A 15,038-nucleotide genomic window follows, 5' to 3' on the forward strand; every position below is an offset into this window, starting at 1 on the left:
CCTTATCTACACTCTGCATCCTTGGAAACCTCACTTGAGAGGTCAGAATGTGGCTAATACCATCCCTATTCTTCTACTACACCATTTTGTCTGAAGATTAGTTCACCTTAATCACTACTATGAACTCCCACAATTTAAATGCCAGGCAATTACAGCATATGGTGTTTTGACCCTGACGAACCCGAAATATACAGATTTATCTTCATGGCAGGCCTGCGTCTAATATTTATGGGACCAGAGGTAAGAGTATGAAATGGAAGTCAGTGTACCCTGTGCAACCATTTGAATACTGTGCAAAACTTTCAGTGTTGGAACCACAAATTGGAACACTAAAACAAGGAAAATCTCTGCTAGACACTATTTTCTTATGCAAAAAAAAATATTTTGTTATGCAAGAATGTATTGCACTCAAGCTGAGAGGAAGGCTTCATAAGTTAACTAATTTGTCTTCTCTCTTATCTAAGCACTGCTGCTGCTCAGATTCTGCCTGAACTCCAAAGCAGTCTATTTCTGATATGGACAGCTATAGCAGCCACAAATTTTCACTGCATTTGGGGTTCCACCTTTTGTTTTGAAGGTATAGGCAAGAGATAAATGTTTCCTAGGAGCCTGAATAGTGTTGGTCATGGGAGAGGGTATTGATAGTTTTGCGTCAAGTGTTCAGCATCTGTAGCAGAGGCACTCATTAGTTTGTAAATAAATTAATGTGTGTATTTGTGATCTGTAAGGTCCTTTAAAGCATGGGGTGCAGGACAGGGGCCTCTCCTGCCCAGGTCTAAGTGCAGTAGTGCTTAGTGATGCTGGGAATTTAATGCCAAGCTCATTGGCCGGGTGATCTAGATGGCTGTATTTTTCTTAGAATTTCTTCAGCATCAAGAAAGATAGTGCTGGGGCTTCCCTGGTGGCGCAGTGGTTAAGAATCCGCCTGCCAATGCAGGGGACATGGGTTCGAGGTGTGGGCGGGGAAGATCCCACATGCTGCTGAACAACTAAGCCCATGCGCCACAACTACTGAGCCCATGTGCCACAACTACTGAAGCCAGCGCACCTAGAGCCCGTGCTCCGCAACAAGAGACGCCACCACGAGAAGTCTGCGCACCGCCAAGGGAGAGTAGCCCCCGCTCACCGCAACTAGAGAAAGCCCACACGCAGCAATGAAGACCCAACACAGCCAAAAATAAATAAATAAATAAACCAAAAGACAATGCTAGACTAATGGCTTAGACAATTGTAGCAAATTTCTAAGTCTGACTTTCCCCAAAACTAGTGTAAATGATAGCATTATGAAGACTTTTTAAAGAAAGGAAAAAGCAGACATATACCAAAAGGAGGGTAGTACTGTGAACCACATTTCCATTGCCTAGCTCCTATAATGACCAACTCATGGTCAGTCTTGTTTCATTTTTACCCCTACCCATTCCTCCTCCCTCAATGACTCATTTTAAAGCAAATCCTAGATGTCGTATTATTACAGCCTATATATTCCTAAAAGATATTCTTAAAAAGATATAATCACAATACCATTATCCAATGATTCCTATTAAACAAACATTTTATAGCTTCTTCCATGTGAAAGGCACTGTCTGGTTTTTACTTTTGAGGATGGAAGTAATCTGCCATGCAGAAAACAGTGGTATAGTGTTCACCGTGTTTGAAGTCACAAGACCCGAGGAGGTGTAATGTGCATGGACAGTTAAAGCTACACTAAATCTATTTGTCGGGCTTGGCTTCAAGAACTGCATATTTTGGACCTAATTGATCTGGTTTAATTTTTGCCCCTTAACCTCTGGAAAGTAAGGCGTGGGAAGGGGATTTAGTGTCTCTGTTATGCCGAGGCGTGTTTGAACTTGTTTCTTTTTCCAAAATGTACAAGTTGCTAGGAGAACCATGGATTTATATGAACAAGTCCTGCAAGAGACTTAACAACAAAAAAAGGCAAAACTGGCTGAGTTAGGGAAACTCGCTGGTTTCGGGTCACGTTCCTGCTGTCGGCAGTCCCTGCTGGTTTGCTCCGGGCGTGCTAGAGGTCAGCGGCCTCGGCCGAGGACTTGGTGCCTGGGTCTCGCACAGCTCCCAGGGCTCTCAGGCGACAGGGCGTTTCCTCCTTTTCCGGCCTCGGAAAGTTTTGTTTTGGTTCTTAATTCCCTATCAAGGAAAGGCACCCTGTTGACCATTTTTCAGCGTCTCCTCCTGTTGGCTAGAGGCCAAGTTTCCCCCATTCCAGCTTGCACCGACTTGGGAACCTTCGAGATACTCGAAAGCTCAGGAAGCGAGTCTTGCGAGGAGGAAGAGAGAGGGCAGCCTGGCTGTGGGTTCCACTGTTCCTGGCCGGCCCCTCTCTTCGCTCCGTCCCTGAGCCAGTACCCATCGCACCGCGAAGGGTGCGAACAGTCTCCCGGGTGACTGCTCCGGTACCGGACTCTCCACCGTTCCCAAGAAAATACTCTTTCTCAGACTTGCCCGCGCTGGGGCGGGAGGGAGCGGACTAAGACCCGGCAATGGGGCTCGGGGCGCATGCGCAACCCAGCCCAGGCGTTTGAGTGTTCGCTCTGCAGTGGCGGCCGCTAGGTGGCGCATGCGTCCTGGAGGGTGCGGGCCGGCCTCCGGGAAGAAGGCGGCGGCGGTAGCGGCGGCAGCCGCGGCGGCGAAAGGCGGGGGTGCCGTTGGGGCAGGGCCAGTGTTTACGGAGCGGCGGGAGGGCGCGGACGCAGAACCCAGCGAGGCGGCGGCACGATGGTCATGGCGCATTTCGTTGAGAATTTTTGGGTAAGAGAAGGATGTTGGACATTGTGTGGGTTTCGGAGTCCGAGGGTGTCTGCGCCTGACCTCGGCCTGCGTGCGCTTCGGGCGGCGGCGGCGGCTCCGCGGGCAGGGCCGGCGTCCTCCGACCGCCGCCTGCTGCGTCCCGCCTGGGTGAAACCCGTCGGGCGATTCGCTGGCTTGCCGCCCTTGCGGGGGGTGGGGGCTGTCAGCGCGGCCCCTCAGCCCGCGCTGGGGACGCCGAGGGGCCGCCCGCCGCCCGCGCTGGGACAAAGCGCCGGATGGGGCGGGAGACGGCACCCGGCCCCGCCGGAGACTCCGGGCGCCGGACGCGCTCCGCGGCTCGGACGCGGACGACGGGCCCGCGGCGCGGCCGCCCCCAGCTGCGCGCTGCCGGCGAGTGCGGGCTGGAGCCGGGCGGAGGGGCTCCCCTCATTCCCGCCCCGCAGGCCCCCATCTTAGCCCTTTGGCCCCCCACCATTTCCCCACGAATTCCCAGGCGGGCTTGGGCTGGATCAGCACTTCCTCTCGGCCTCGCAGCTCGGCTCGTTGGTCTGCGCCCAGGACTTTGCCTCTGGGCCTGTTCACAAAGCGTATAAAAGTTGAATTTAATGGAACTGGATTCCTTGGGCTTAAATGCGCCGATACGTCTCCCTGTTCCCCGTGCTCCTTCCCCTTCCTCATTCTTTCCACACCCTCCTTTTACCTCGGTATTAGCGTTAGGTTGTTCTCTGAGAATGAGTTCCCAGTCTCCCTGTGGAGTGTTTTTCTGCAGTTATTGTTTGCTGTAATGGGAAGCACAGTTCAGCCATGTACAGGAAAGTAATATGTGTACTCAGGTATCTCAGGAATCCCATTTTATGGCTTGACAGTTGCGAGTGCCACAATTCCATTTTAGTTAAGACGTAGAAATACTTAAAGTGGTACTCTTTCAGTGAATAAGGTATGTCTTAAGTTCTTAATTTCTGAGTGTTTTAAGCATGGTCTTGCTTAGTAATGAAATCAGTTCATAGTTATTTGTTTTGAATGTTCCTTGTTTTCCACAATCGACATAAATACTAGACGTTAGGGTGTTTTTTTTCTTTTTTCTTTTTTTAACATTTATTGAGGTACAATTCACCTGCCGTATAATACACCCATTTAAGGTAACAATTCAAGGATTTTTCGTTTGTTCATGGAATTGTGCAAATGTCACCACGCTTTTAGAACAATTTCATCATCCCAGGAAGAATACCAGTGTTCATTAGCAGTCACTCTACATTTCCTTTTTGCCTCAGTCCTAGGCAACTAATCTATAGATTTCTGCCTATGTAGATTAGTCTGTTCTGGACATAATCATATAGATGGGTTTATACATGTGGTCCTTTGTGACTGGCTTCTTTCACTTAGCATGTTTCCAAGGTTCATCCAGGGTGTAGCATGCAGTACTTAATTCCATTTTATGGCCAAATAGTGTTCCATGGCATTGTGTGGGGGTGTGTGTGTGTCTCTCTATACCTATCTATCTCACATTGTATTTATCCATACATCAGGGATAGACATTTGGTTGGTTGTGCTTTTTGGCTGTTATGAATAATGCTGCTATGAACATTTCTGTACAAGTTTTTATGTGGATATATGTCTTAATTTCTTCTGGGAATGGAATTGCTGGATCATATGGTAACTCTCTGTTGAACGTTTTGAGGAAGGGCCAAACATTTTCCAAAGTGGTTGCACTATTTTACAATCCCACTAGCAATGTCTGAGGTTTCCAGTTTTTCCACGTGCTGGACAACACTTGTTGTTATCTTTTTTATTGTAGCGGTTGGGTGTGAAGGAATATCTCATTGTGGTTTTGATTTACAATACATGATTCTGTAAGTATTTTCTCCCATTCTGTGGGTTGTCTTTTTCACTCTTTTGATGGTGTTCTTTGAAGCACAGAAGTTCTTAATTTTGATGAAGTCCAATTTGTCTAACTTTTCTGTTATCACGTATGCTTTTGTTGTCATATCTAAGAAGTCTTTCCTAACCCAGGATCACAAAGGTTTACTTCTATGTTATTTCTGTGGATTTTATATGTAGTTTTAGTTCTTACATTTAGGCTTATGATCCATTTGAAGTTAATTTTTGTGTATGGTGCTGGAAGAGGTACAGCTTCATTTTTTGCATGTGGGTCTAGTTGTCCCAGCACTGTTTGTTGAAAAGGCTCTTTTTCCATTGGATAGTCTTGGCACTCTTTTCAAAACTCAGTTGACAATAGACGTATGAGTTTATTTCTGGATTTTCATTGGTATCCCATCATCTATCCTTATGCTAATACCACACTGTTTCGATTACTGTAGCTTTGTAGTAAGTTTGGAATGGGGAAGTGCAAGTGCTCCAACTTTGTTCTTCTTTTTCAAGATTATTTTGGCTCTCCTGGGTCCCTTGGTTTTCCATATGAATTTTAGATTTAGCCTATTGATTTTAGACTTCAGGTTTTACAATGGCAATTTGTAAAACTTCTATAAGGATTACTTAAAATTTGGTGTTGTTAGAATGTTTTGTATTTTTTAAAAATTAATTCATTTATGGCTGCGTTGGGTCTTAGTTGCTGCACGTGGGCTTTCTCTAGTTGCGGTACATGGGCTTTCTCTAGTTGCGGTGAGTGGGGGCTACTCTTTGTTGCAGTGCGCAGGCTCTAGGCTTCAGTAGTTGTGGCATGTGGGCTCCGTAGTTGTGGCTCGCGGGCTCTAGAGCTCAGGCTCAGTAGTTGTGGCACACGGGCTTAGTTGCTCCGCGGCACGTGAGATCTTCCAGGACCAGGGCTTGAACCCATGTCGCCTGCATTGGCAGGTGGATTCCTAACCACTGCACCACCAGGGAAGTCCTGTTTTGTATTTTTGGATGCATGAATGTGTTTTTGAAGTTTGCTACCTTAATTCAAAATTGCACATTAACATTTTAAGGTTATCTTTTGTGTTCATTGAGTTTTGAACATAGCCTTTTTTGATGTTTTGGCTATTTATGAATAATGCTTTATGAACATTTTTTGCAGGTTTTTGTGTGCCCCTTGTTTTCGCTCTTAGTAGAGGCATGGAAATAAATTTGGTTATCTGAAATCTAGAGAGAATCCCAAGTCTAGTTTGTGTTTTAGTGTTTGTCTTCACTTCCAATATTGAGTACAAATAGTTAAAATAGACTGCATTTTATTTTACTTCCTGGTTGGGGGTGAAAGCTCTAAATTGGATCTTAAAAAGCTCCAAAGGAGGGCTAAATGAATTAGGAAACCCTGGGAACTAAATAACTTCTCAAAATTTGTTAGCTGTCTATTTAAGACAACTTAAAAATTTACCTATTTCTGAATCATTTATAAAAAATTTCTTAAAATAGAGAATTTGTAATATTAATTTCACTTTTCTCCCCTGGTGTTTAAAGTGGCACTGTCAAAACAAAATAAAACTTGTCAAAGTGAGGTAATGGGAACCTTTAAAGTTTTAGGTTTCTAACCAAACAAGCTGTTAATTGTTTTTTTCCCTACATATAAAAAGACAGATCTTTTTGTTGTGGCATTTTGTTAGAGGAAAATTTGAATCATTCAAACTCTCTTCAAGTTCTTTTGAAAGCACATCCTGCCTGTTTCTTTATAGTTTTTCTTAAATTAAAACTATACGCTACATTACAAATTTCTTTGCCTAATACTATACTTTGAAGAAAAATAATATCCCAAACTTCCTACACAGCAGGTGTTTTGTTGCTGATAAGTCAGTTTTTGCCACAAAGTATAGTGTCACAAAGATAATCAAGTTGAAAATGTTTTTCTTTCTATTAAAATTGGACAGCAAAAATAATGCTGATAACAGAAATCCACACTGTTACCTTTAATATATAAAAACAGTTAGTCCTTCAAAAGATTATTTAACTTCAAAAAGGTATTGACAAATATTGCACTGAAGAAGTTTCTCCATCTGCTGCTTCTTTCTCAAAGATATTCTTTAGCATACATCACATTGTAATGAAGTGACATTTTTAGTTAGGTGACTTTTTCCAAAGATCTCCATTCAGCACATCAAGGATGAATGAATAGAGGCTTCCCTGGTGGCGCAGTGGTTGAGAGTCCGCCTGCCGATGCAGGGGACACGGGTTCATGCCCCGGGTCTGGGAAGATCCCACATGCCGCGGAGAGGCTAGGTGCGTGAGCCATGGCCACTGAGCCTGCGCGTCCGGAGCCTGTGCTCCGCAACGGGAGAGGCCACAACAGTGAGAGGCCCGCGTACGCAAAAAAAAAAAAAAAAAAAAAAGAATGAATGAATAACAATTATCTTCGGTATTTTTGTTCTGAAGTTTTAACTTTTTTCGTAAAAAATTTTTTTTTCTGATTAACCAGTACAGAAGTCTCATACCATTTATCTATTGATTTCACTGGTATTGTCATGCTTTACTTTTTTTTTTTTTTTTTGCGGTATGCGGGCCTCTCACTGTTGTGGCCTCTCCCGTTGCGGAGCACAGGCTCCGGACGCGCAGGCTCAGCGGCCATGGCTCATGGGCCTAGCCGCTCCATGGCATGTGGGATCTTCCCGGACCAGGGCACGAACCCGTGTCCCCTGCATCGGCAGGCGGACTCTCAACCACTGCGCCACCAGGGAAGCCCGATGCTGTACTTTTAAACAAATTCAGAGCACTAGGTTATACAGTTCTCTCTTGGTATCCTTGGGAGATTGGTTCCAGGACCAATACCAAAATCTGCATGATGCCCAAGTCCCTTATATAAGAGGCATAATACTGTGTATCCAAAATTTGATCTGTCATTACATGGATAAACTGGGAGGATTAAAATGTTTTTAAAAATCTGGAGTTGCTATTAATAGGACTTTGGAATGCAAAACGTTATTATATTTTTGCTTGGTTATTTAGTTGAAATTTAGTATCCTACATGAGAGACTAACAGCCCCCCCTCACACATATATTCTTTGGGATTATTTATCCATATGAAAAATTAAAAATATACATCTTTAAAAAATTAGTTGAGGCGACCATAGAAACCCAGAATATAGACTCTTTATTACTTGAAATTTCCAAATATTGTAGTTTGGGGTACCTGCTTAGGATCTGATCCCATCAGATGATATACTAAAATTTTTAAAGTGTGTAGGTTTGTATATTTACATATATACAGTAATTAACAAATTTGCAAAATTTACATGGTTTAGTATTTAAAAGGTACAAAAGGGAGAATGTAGTATAAAATCTCCCTTTTATCCACCCACCAAGATCTCTCAAAAGGTAAGCACTGTTACCAATTTCTTATGTAGCTTTCCAGAAATAACCTCTGTATATACAAGCAAATAACATACATGTTAAAATGTGTTATTGTATAACTGTTAGCCAGTTAGCCATGCCCAAACTATTTTCAACTGCAACAAGCTATGAAAATTCAAACTACAGATTCATCTAACTTGGTTCAAATAGACTTGACAGGTAGATATTATAAAACTATAGTATTTTATTTAATTTACTTTTATTATTTTAAAATTTTATTTTTGGCTGCGTTGGGTCTTCGTTGCTGCGCGCAGGCTTTCTCTAGTTGTGGCGAGCGGGGGCTACTCTTCGTTGCGGTGCGCAGGCTTCTCATTGCGGTGGCTTCTCTTGTTGTGGAGCACGGGCTCCAGGCATGAGGGCTTCACTAGTTGTGGCTCGCAGGCTCTAGAGCACAGGCTAAGTAGTTGTGGCACACGGGCTTAGTTCCTCCGTGGCATATGGGATATTCCCAGACCAGGGTTCGAACCTGTGTCTCCTGCATTGACAGGTGGATTCTTAACCACTGCGCCACCAGGGAAGCCCAAAATTATAGTATTTTAGATGGAACTAAATATTATTGTCAAGCCGTTAGGTTTTTTGGGGGGGGGCGGTGGAAGGGTGCTTTTGTTTTTGCCTTAATCATTGAAATTGAGAAATTGATGCTGATTTAGTGTGCATAAATTTAATTTAGGGGAAGGATTTTAGAGGACTGATATGGAGTGATAAAAATTTGCTGTCTGGGTTCTTTTCCAGCCCTACAGACTAAATCCTAAAGGTTCTAATCCTTTCAGAACTACTTAATTTTGGCAAACGCATGGGAGTAGAGTATGCTTTGTGTCATCCTGCACTTTTGATTACCATAAGCCCTTTGGAAATACATATTTTATACACACACACACATATTTTGGAAGTAATTTTTTGAGTCATGGGATATCTCCTGAGATTATCCACATCTTGATTTTATAATTCTCGAACAATTAACAGAAGCACCCTAAGAAGTCTGTATACAAATATAATGGCATGGAGACATCCAGAAAAAGGAATAAAGGCTTGGCTTTCAGTTAATCTAGTGTGGAAAAATGAAAAGATACTTGAATTGGAAGAATTTTAGTAGGAATCTGGTCCAGAGAGATAAGCAAAAATTGGTCAGATGTGAGGGAAAACAAAAGCAAAACAGTAATGGAGACCTGTAATTACAGTTGACCCTTGAACAATGTGAGGGTTAGGGGTGCTGACCCCTGTGCAGTTGAAGATCAGAGTATAACTTATAGTTATTATAGTTGGCCCTTCCTATCCATGGTTCCCCCATAACCGCGATTCTACATCCACGGATTTAAGTAGTACTGTAGTATTTACTGTTGAAAAAAATCCACGTGTAAGTGGACCTGCGCAGTTCAAACCTATGTTGCTCAAGGGTCAGCTGTCTATCTATTGGTAAAGAGGCTAGAGAATGTTGCTGGAATGGCCAGAGGCAGAGAGGATTAAATTGGGAAGTGATTAGTGAACTGTGTGATGAAGTTGAGGTACACAATTCCCTCATTTCCATCATGCACATGCTCCTTAGTGGAATTGCAGGAGTAAAATTATGGAAGATATGACAAGCATGTTTGCTTGACTTTAGGGAAAAGATAGGAAGGTATAATGTAAGTAAAGCAAATTGGTGGTGCTGGGGCCTTAAATAACAAGTGTTAGTTTTTAGTTGGTTGAAATAACAGCCAGTGAAGATGTTTTGCTTTTTTATTTTTAACTTATTATGTGATAGTTAAAACACATAAGAAAATAAAAATTACCTAAAGCCTTTTACTCTGTCCTCTAAGATTTTCTTTGGAAATGTAAAATTCAAAACAGGTTCTCCTATATATTTCTGTATCTTGGTAATTTCAAATGATATTAACATCAAAGCATTTTTCTCATGTGATTAAGTATTGTTTGAAAATATTTTCAGTATAGGTTTCATGGAATGGATAAGATGTAATTTTTTAATAGCATTCCCCTTTTGGACATTTAGGTTACTTGCAGTTTTTGTTTTTTTCCATTTATGAATTATGACGAGTGGAGATTTAAGTGTTAACGTGAACAGAATGTCAGATTAAGAAGGTAGCCTTGTGTGTCTTTCCAAGCATAGATTGAAAAGTTTTTGAGAAAGCTGAAATAGTTGTTTTATTTTATTTTTCATTTTGAAAGTAATGAAAACTACATTTATTTACAGAATATTACAGAAAATTTGCAAGATAAAAGAATAAAAAATTAGCTCAAAACTATTTGCTTCTGCTATTTTTGTTGTGTCTATATGGTATCTTTTTAGATGGCTTGAAGGGTTTAACTAATTGGAAGAGCTGAGTTATAATTTAAAAGATTATGGAGGAGTATTGAGGGGTGAGAAAATGATTTTTTTTAAGTAATAAGATTTGTTTCCTTCACTCAGTCGACAGATGTGGTTGAGTAACTTTTGTTCTGACTGCTGAGCAATGTTCATTCTATGTTTTAATCCCTGTTTTCTGCTTTAGCAATATCTTGCCAAGAGCTCTGAAGAATAGTTTGAGTGATCTTGTGTGAAAATTTTAATACATAAATAGAACATTGATTAGAAGAGATTATAACTTGTGGTTGAATGTCCTGTTTGCCTGTAGAAAAACTGTGTGCGTGTATTTTATTCTTTTCTTCCTAGCAGTTTTCAAGGCAGAAATAGACCTGGAGGGCTGTCATTGCATACTTGTTGAATTCCTATCAAAAATGTCTAGAAGATTTTCACTAGAGGCGCCATTCTTCAAAGCAAAAAAATATCTCCAGAATTAGTTAAATGTTTCATTATGTTTTTCAGAGAAGGCAGGATAAAGTGAGATTACATCAAACACACATTAATAGTATATTTTACAGTGACTTGTCCAAGGTTACCTAATAAATGTCAGTAAGAGTTAGAGTAAAAGGAAAATGTAGAGAGGTAGGAAATGATGATATTTATTTATTTATTTTTGAGGCAGTTTAGAGCTGAGAGGAAGCTTAGGCATGTTATTGCTGTTCACATGATAGTACCTCCTGACCCTTCTTTTCTCCTTCCAAAAAAATTTTTTTTTGATTAAAAAGGAAACGAGGTAAAATCAACGTTTTAATGAATAGCCTGATTATACAGTGTACACACTTAATCTTTTGCCTATTTTTCTAGTTCTCGGACTTATCGAAAGTGAAGAATATCCATGTTTTTAATTTTAGTGTTGGATTTACTGTTGCCCTTAAAAGTTCTTTGAAGGAGAAGTTTCAAAGCCTTAATTAAAATCTATGGGATTTATAGTTTTGTGCTTTTACATATTACTTTCCGTGGCTCTCTAAAACCCAGATATGTTAACAGTTCCATTTTCATTAAAATAGGAATTTCATAGCATTGTTAATAACGGAGTGCATTTTTTTCTTCAAGTGGAAATATTTTGTATTTTGATTGTATTTTGTGTGTATTAAAATTTTTTTTAAGTATAAAGTTATAAGATCAACCAGAAAAAGATGTTTTGAGTTACCGAAATAGATTTGATGACGTAAACTTTTTAACTTGAAATTTCAAGGATATCTCACTTGTAGACTCTATATTAGACCAGAAAAAAATCTGTACATTATTAGTGACTTGGTGACCTTATAACTTAGTTATCTTTTCAGCTAAATTTCACTTTAATTGATAATTTAGATGCAAAACTATGCATAACATGATCTCATTTTCATATTAAGCAGTAACATATTTCTATATGTATGCAAAAAGGAATCTGGACTAATATACATCAAACTGTTAATTGCAGTCATCTTACTTCAATTAGAGTATTTAGGGGACACAATAGGTACTAAGTTTGTGTTCTCTTAAAGGACCTGTATGATTCTGGATTTCCATCTTTAAAGGATGATAAAACTTTTTTTTCCACTTCATATTAGGAATTATTAAAAAGATTTTTACACCTGTTTATATTGGATTATAACAAGATTTTATTTAGCTCAAGTCACATTCGGGAAACTTTCTGTGGAAATGCTACCTCTTTGCAAAGTGCATTGAGATTGGCAGAGAAAAGATCCTGTCTTGGTGTAAACCTTCATTGTAATTGTCCTCCTTGGGTCAGCAATGGTGTTAGTAGCTGTTTTTGTCAGTTAATACTGAAAATTTCCCTTCTAGAATTTATTGATTAAAAAGGATAAAATATTATTTATTTAACTTTTTTGACAACTTTATTGAAATATATTTTGTGAACCATACAGTTCATCATTTAAAGTGTATAGTTTAGTGGTTTTGGTAATGTTCACAGATACGTGCAAACGATCATCAGTCTTAAACTACCTCAAAAATTTTCATTACCTCAAAAAGAAATCCCGTACCTTTTATCACCCCATGTCTCACCTTCACCCCACCTCAAGCAATACACTAATCTACTTTCTGTTTCTATAGATTTCTCTATTCTGGACTTGAATAGGAGGGGAATCATATAGTATGTGGTCTTTTGTGACTGGCTTCTTTCTCTTAGCATAATGTTTTCAAGGTTCATCAATATTATAGCATGTATCAATATTTCATTTTTTTCTTTTTTATACAATTATTTATTTTATTTTATTTTTGGCTGCGTTGGGTCTTCATTGCTGCACGCGGGCTTTCTCTAGTTGCGGTGAGCAGGGGCTACTCTTCGTTGTGTTGCTCTGGCTTCTCATTGCGGTGGCTTCTCTTGTTGCGGAGCACGGGCTCTAGGCGCGCGGGCTTCAGTAGTTGTGGCACGCGGACTCTAGAGCGCAGGCTCAGTAGTTGTGGCACACGGGCTTAGTTGCTCCGCGGCATGTGAGATCTTTCTGGACCAGGCTCGAACCCGAATGTTTCATTTCTTTTATGGCTGAATAAATTCCAGTGCATGGGTATATCCCATTGCTTATCCATTTGTTAGCTGATGGACATTTGGGTTGTTTTCACCTTTATTATGAATAATGCTGCTATAAACATTAGTGTACTGATTTTTTTGTGGACATACGTAATTTCTTACATGTTGATTAAACTAATGAATAAGCTAGCTGAAAATAAGCTCATCACTGATGAGTAAATACCTACTCTTAAAAATCTAGCTATTCAGGTTTGGATTTCTTTTTGGTTTTCTAAAATAGATTGCAGTGATGGTGGCAGAAGTCTGTAAATATACTAACATCTTTTGCATAGTACACTTTAAATGGCCAAGTTGTATGGTGTGTGAATTAGAGCTCAATAAAATTGTTATTAAAAATAAAAATTTGATCAGAAGAAGAAAAAATATTGGCCGTTGATAATCAAGATTTTATATCAACAATTGTAGTGTACTTGGGAGAAAATTGCATTTTACAACTGCTTGTCAGTATAGCTTTTAGCTCTGTTACTCCTGTATTAAAGACTTGACCTGTTTATTATTTTTTTATTAGAAAGTTAACCTGTGCTCATTATTCCATTTTCCAGAAATAATTTGCTGTTAATAGTTTGCTGTATATGCCTTCAGATTCTGTTTGTATGCATATATGCAACCTGTTATTTTTTCAATGGAAATGAAATTTTATGTATACTGTTTAATACCATGCTTTAAAACAAAATTTATTGAAGCACATTTTACATATCATAAAATCTTCCCAATTTAAGTGTACAATTCGTTGATTTTTAGTAACTTTACTGAGTGGTGCAGCCATCATTAATTTTAGAACATGATCATCCTCCCAGTAATTAGATCCCTCATGCCCATTGACAGTTAATGCTCTTTTCTACCCTCAGCTCTAGGTGGCCACTAATCTACTTTCTTTCTGTATAGATTTGCCTGTTCTGAACATTTCGTATAAATGGAATCATACAATATACGGTCTCTTGTGTCTGGCTTCTTTCAGTAGTAAAGTTTTTATGAGGTTAATCCATAAAGTCATATGTGTCAGTGTGTTTGCCTGTTTATTGCTGATTTGTATTCCATTGTGTGGATCTACCTCATTTTGTTTCTCCATTCATCAGTTTGGGACATTTAGGTTGCTCCCAACATTAGATTGGCTTTTAGGAATAATTACAACTTGCTTTTTTTCTCACTGACATTATGTATATCTGGGCATATTTAAGAAATTAATACTTAAAAATGTACTGCAATTTTTTTTACTGCAATTAAAAAACACTATATGTATTTCATTGTAGGATATACTGTCATTTGTTTAACTAGTAATGTTAATGGGTGTTTTTGAGTTCTGTTTTTTCACAATTATAAACAGTACTGTAGTGAATATTTTTCCACATTTATCTTTGTATATGTGTTTTTGTGGTATAGATTTCTAAAAGTGGAATTGCTGGATTAAAAGGCATGCACATTTACAGTTTTAGTAAAATATTGAAGACCAGAAAACATCTTTAGCTGTAATTCTTTTTGATAATAAAACTGTGTTGTCAACTTACTTGTACATTTGTGTATTTTAGTTAGCCAAGAAAAAGCAAGTTCTACTTGCTTGAGTTAACAGAATATGTTAAGAAAAAAAAATTTTTGTGTCAAAAATGATAAACTTGTGGTTACCAAAGGGGAAAGGTGTGTGTGTGTGGGGATAAATTAGGAGTTTGGGATTATCGTACACACACTACTATATATAAAATAGATAATCAACAGGGACCTACTGTATAGCCCAGAGAACTCTACTCAATATTCTGTAATAATCTATATGGGAAAAGAATCTGAAAAAGAATGGGTATAGGTATATGTATAACTGAACCACTTTTCTGTACACCTGAAACTAACACAACATTGTAAATCAACTATATCCCAATATAAAATAAAAATTAAATTAAAAAAAAGAAAATGATAGGAACATATCCACTTCAAGGTCTAGGGTGATAAAATGGATATGTAATTCAGAAATATTTCCTGTTATTTTACTTGTCTTTGAATTAGACTAAAAACATTGTTGGCTATTAAAAAATTAATAGAACCTACATGGGGGTACTTTTAGTTAAAAAAAACTGGATAATCTCAAATGGTGACAGAAATATGAGTTACGATTGCTAGTTTCAAGAGTGGTCTTCC

At 39.2% G+C, this 15,038-nt stretch overlaps 1 protein-coding gene across 5 annotated transcripts in view; it reads left to right on the forward strand.

Moving 5' to 3' along the window:
• Positions 1–2,597: 2,597 nt before the first annotated feature.
• FCHO2 (FCH and mu domain containing endocytic adaptor 2) overlaps positions 2,598–15,038 on the forward strand; it is a 119,444-nt gene continuing 107,003 nt past the window's right edge. For 4 of the 5 annotated variants that reach the window (XM_028492971.2, XM_028492972.2, XM_055086614.1 and 1 more), the window contains exon 1: positions 2,599–2,766. In XM_028492971.2, coding sequence (XP_028348772.1) covers positions 2,734–2,766 — 33 coding nt within the window. In that variant the 5' untranslated portion in view covers positions 2,599–2,733. Of the gene's footprint in view, positions 2,767–15,038 lie in introns of all 5 variants that reach the window. The other variant, XM_024133515.3, reaches the window with a different exon arrangement.

The sequence above is a fragment of the Physeter macrocephalus genome, chromosome 8 (assembly GCF_002837175.3).
Source record: "Physeter macrocephalus isolate SW-GA chromosome 8, ASM283717v5, whole genome shotgun sequence".
NCBI lineage: Eukaryota > Metazoa > Chordata > Mammalia > Artiodactyla > Physeteridae > Physeter > Physeter macrocephalus.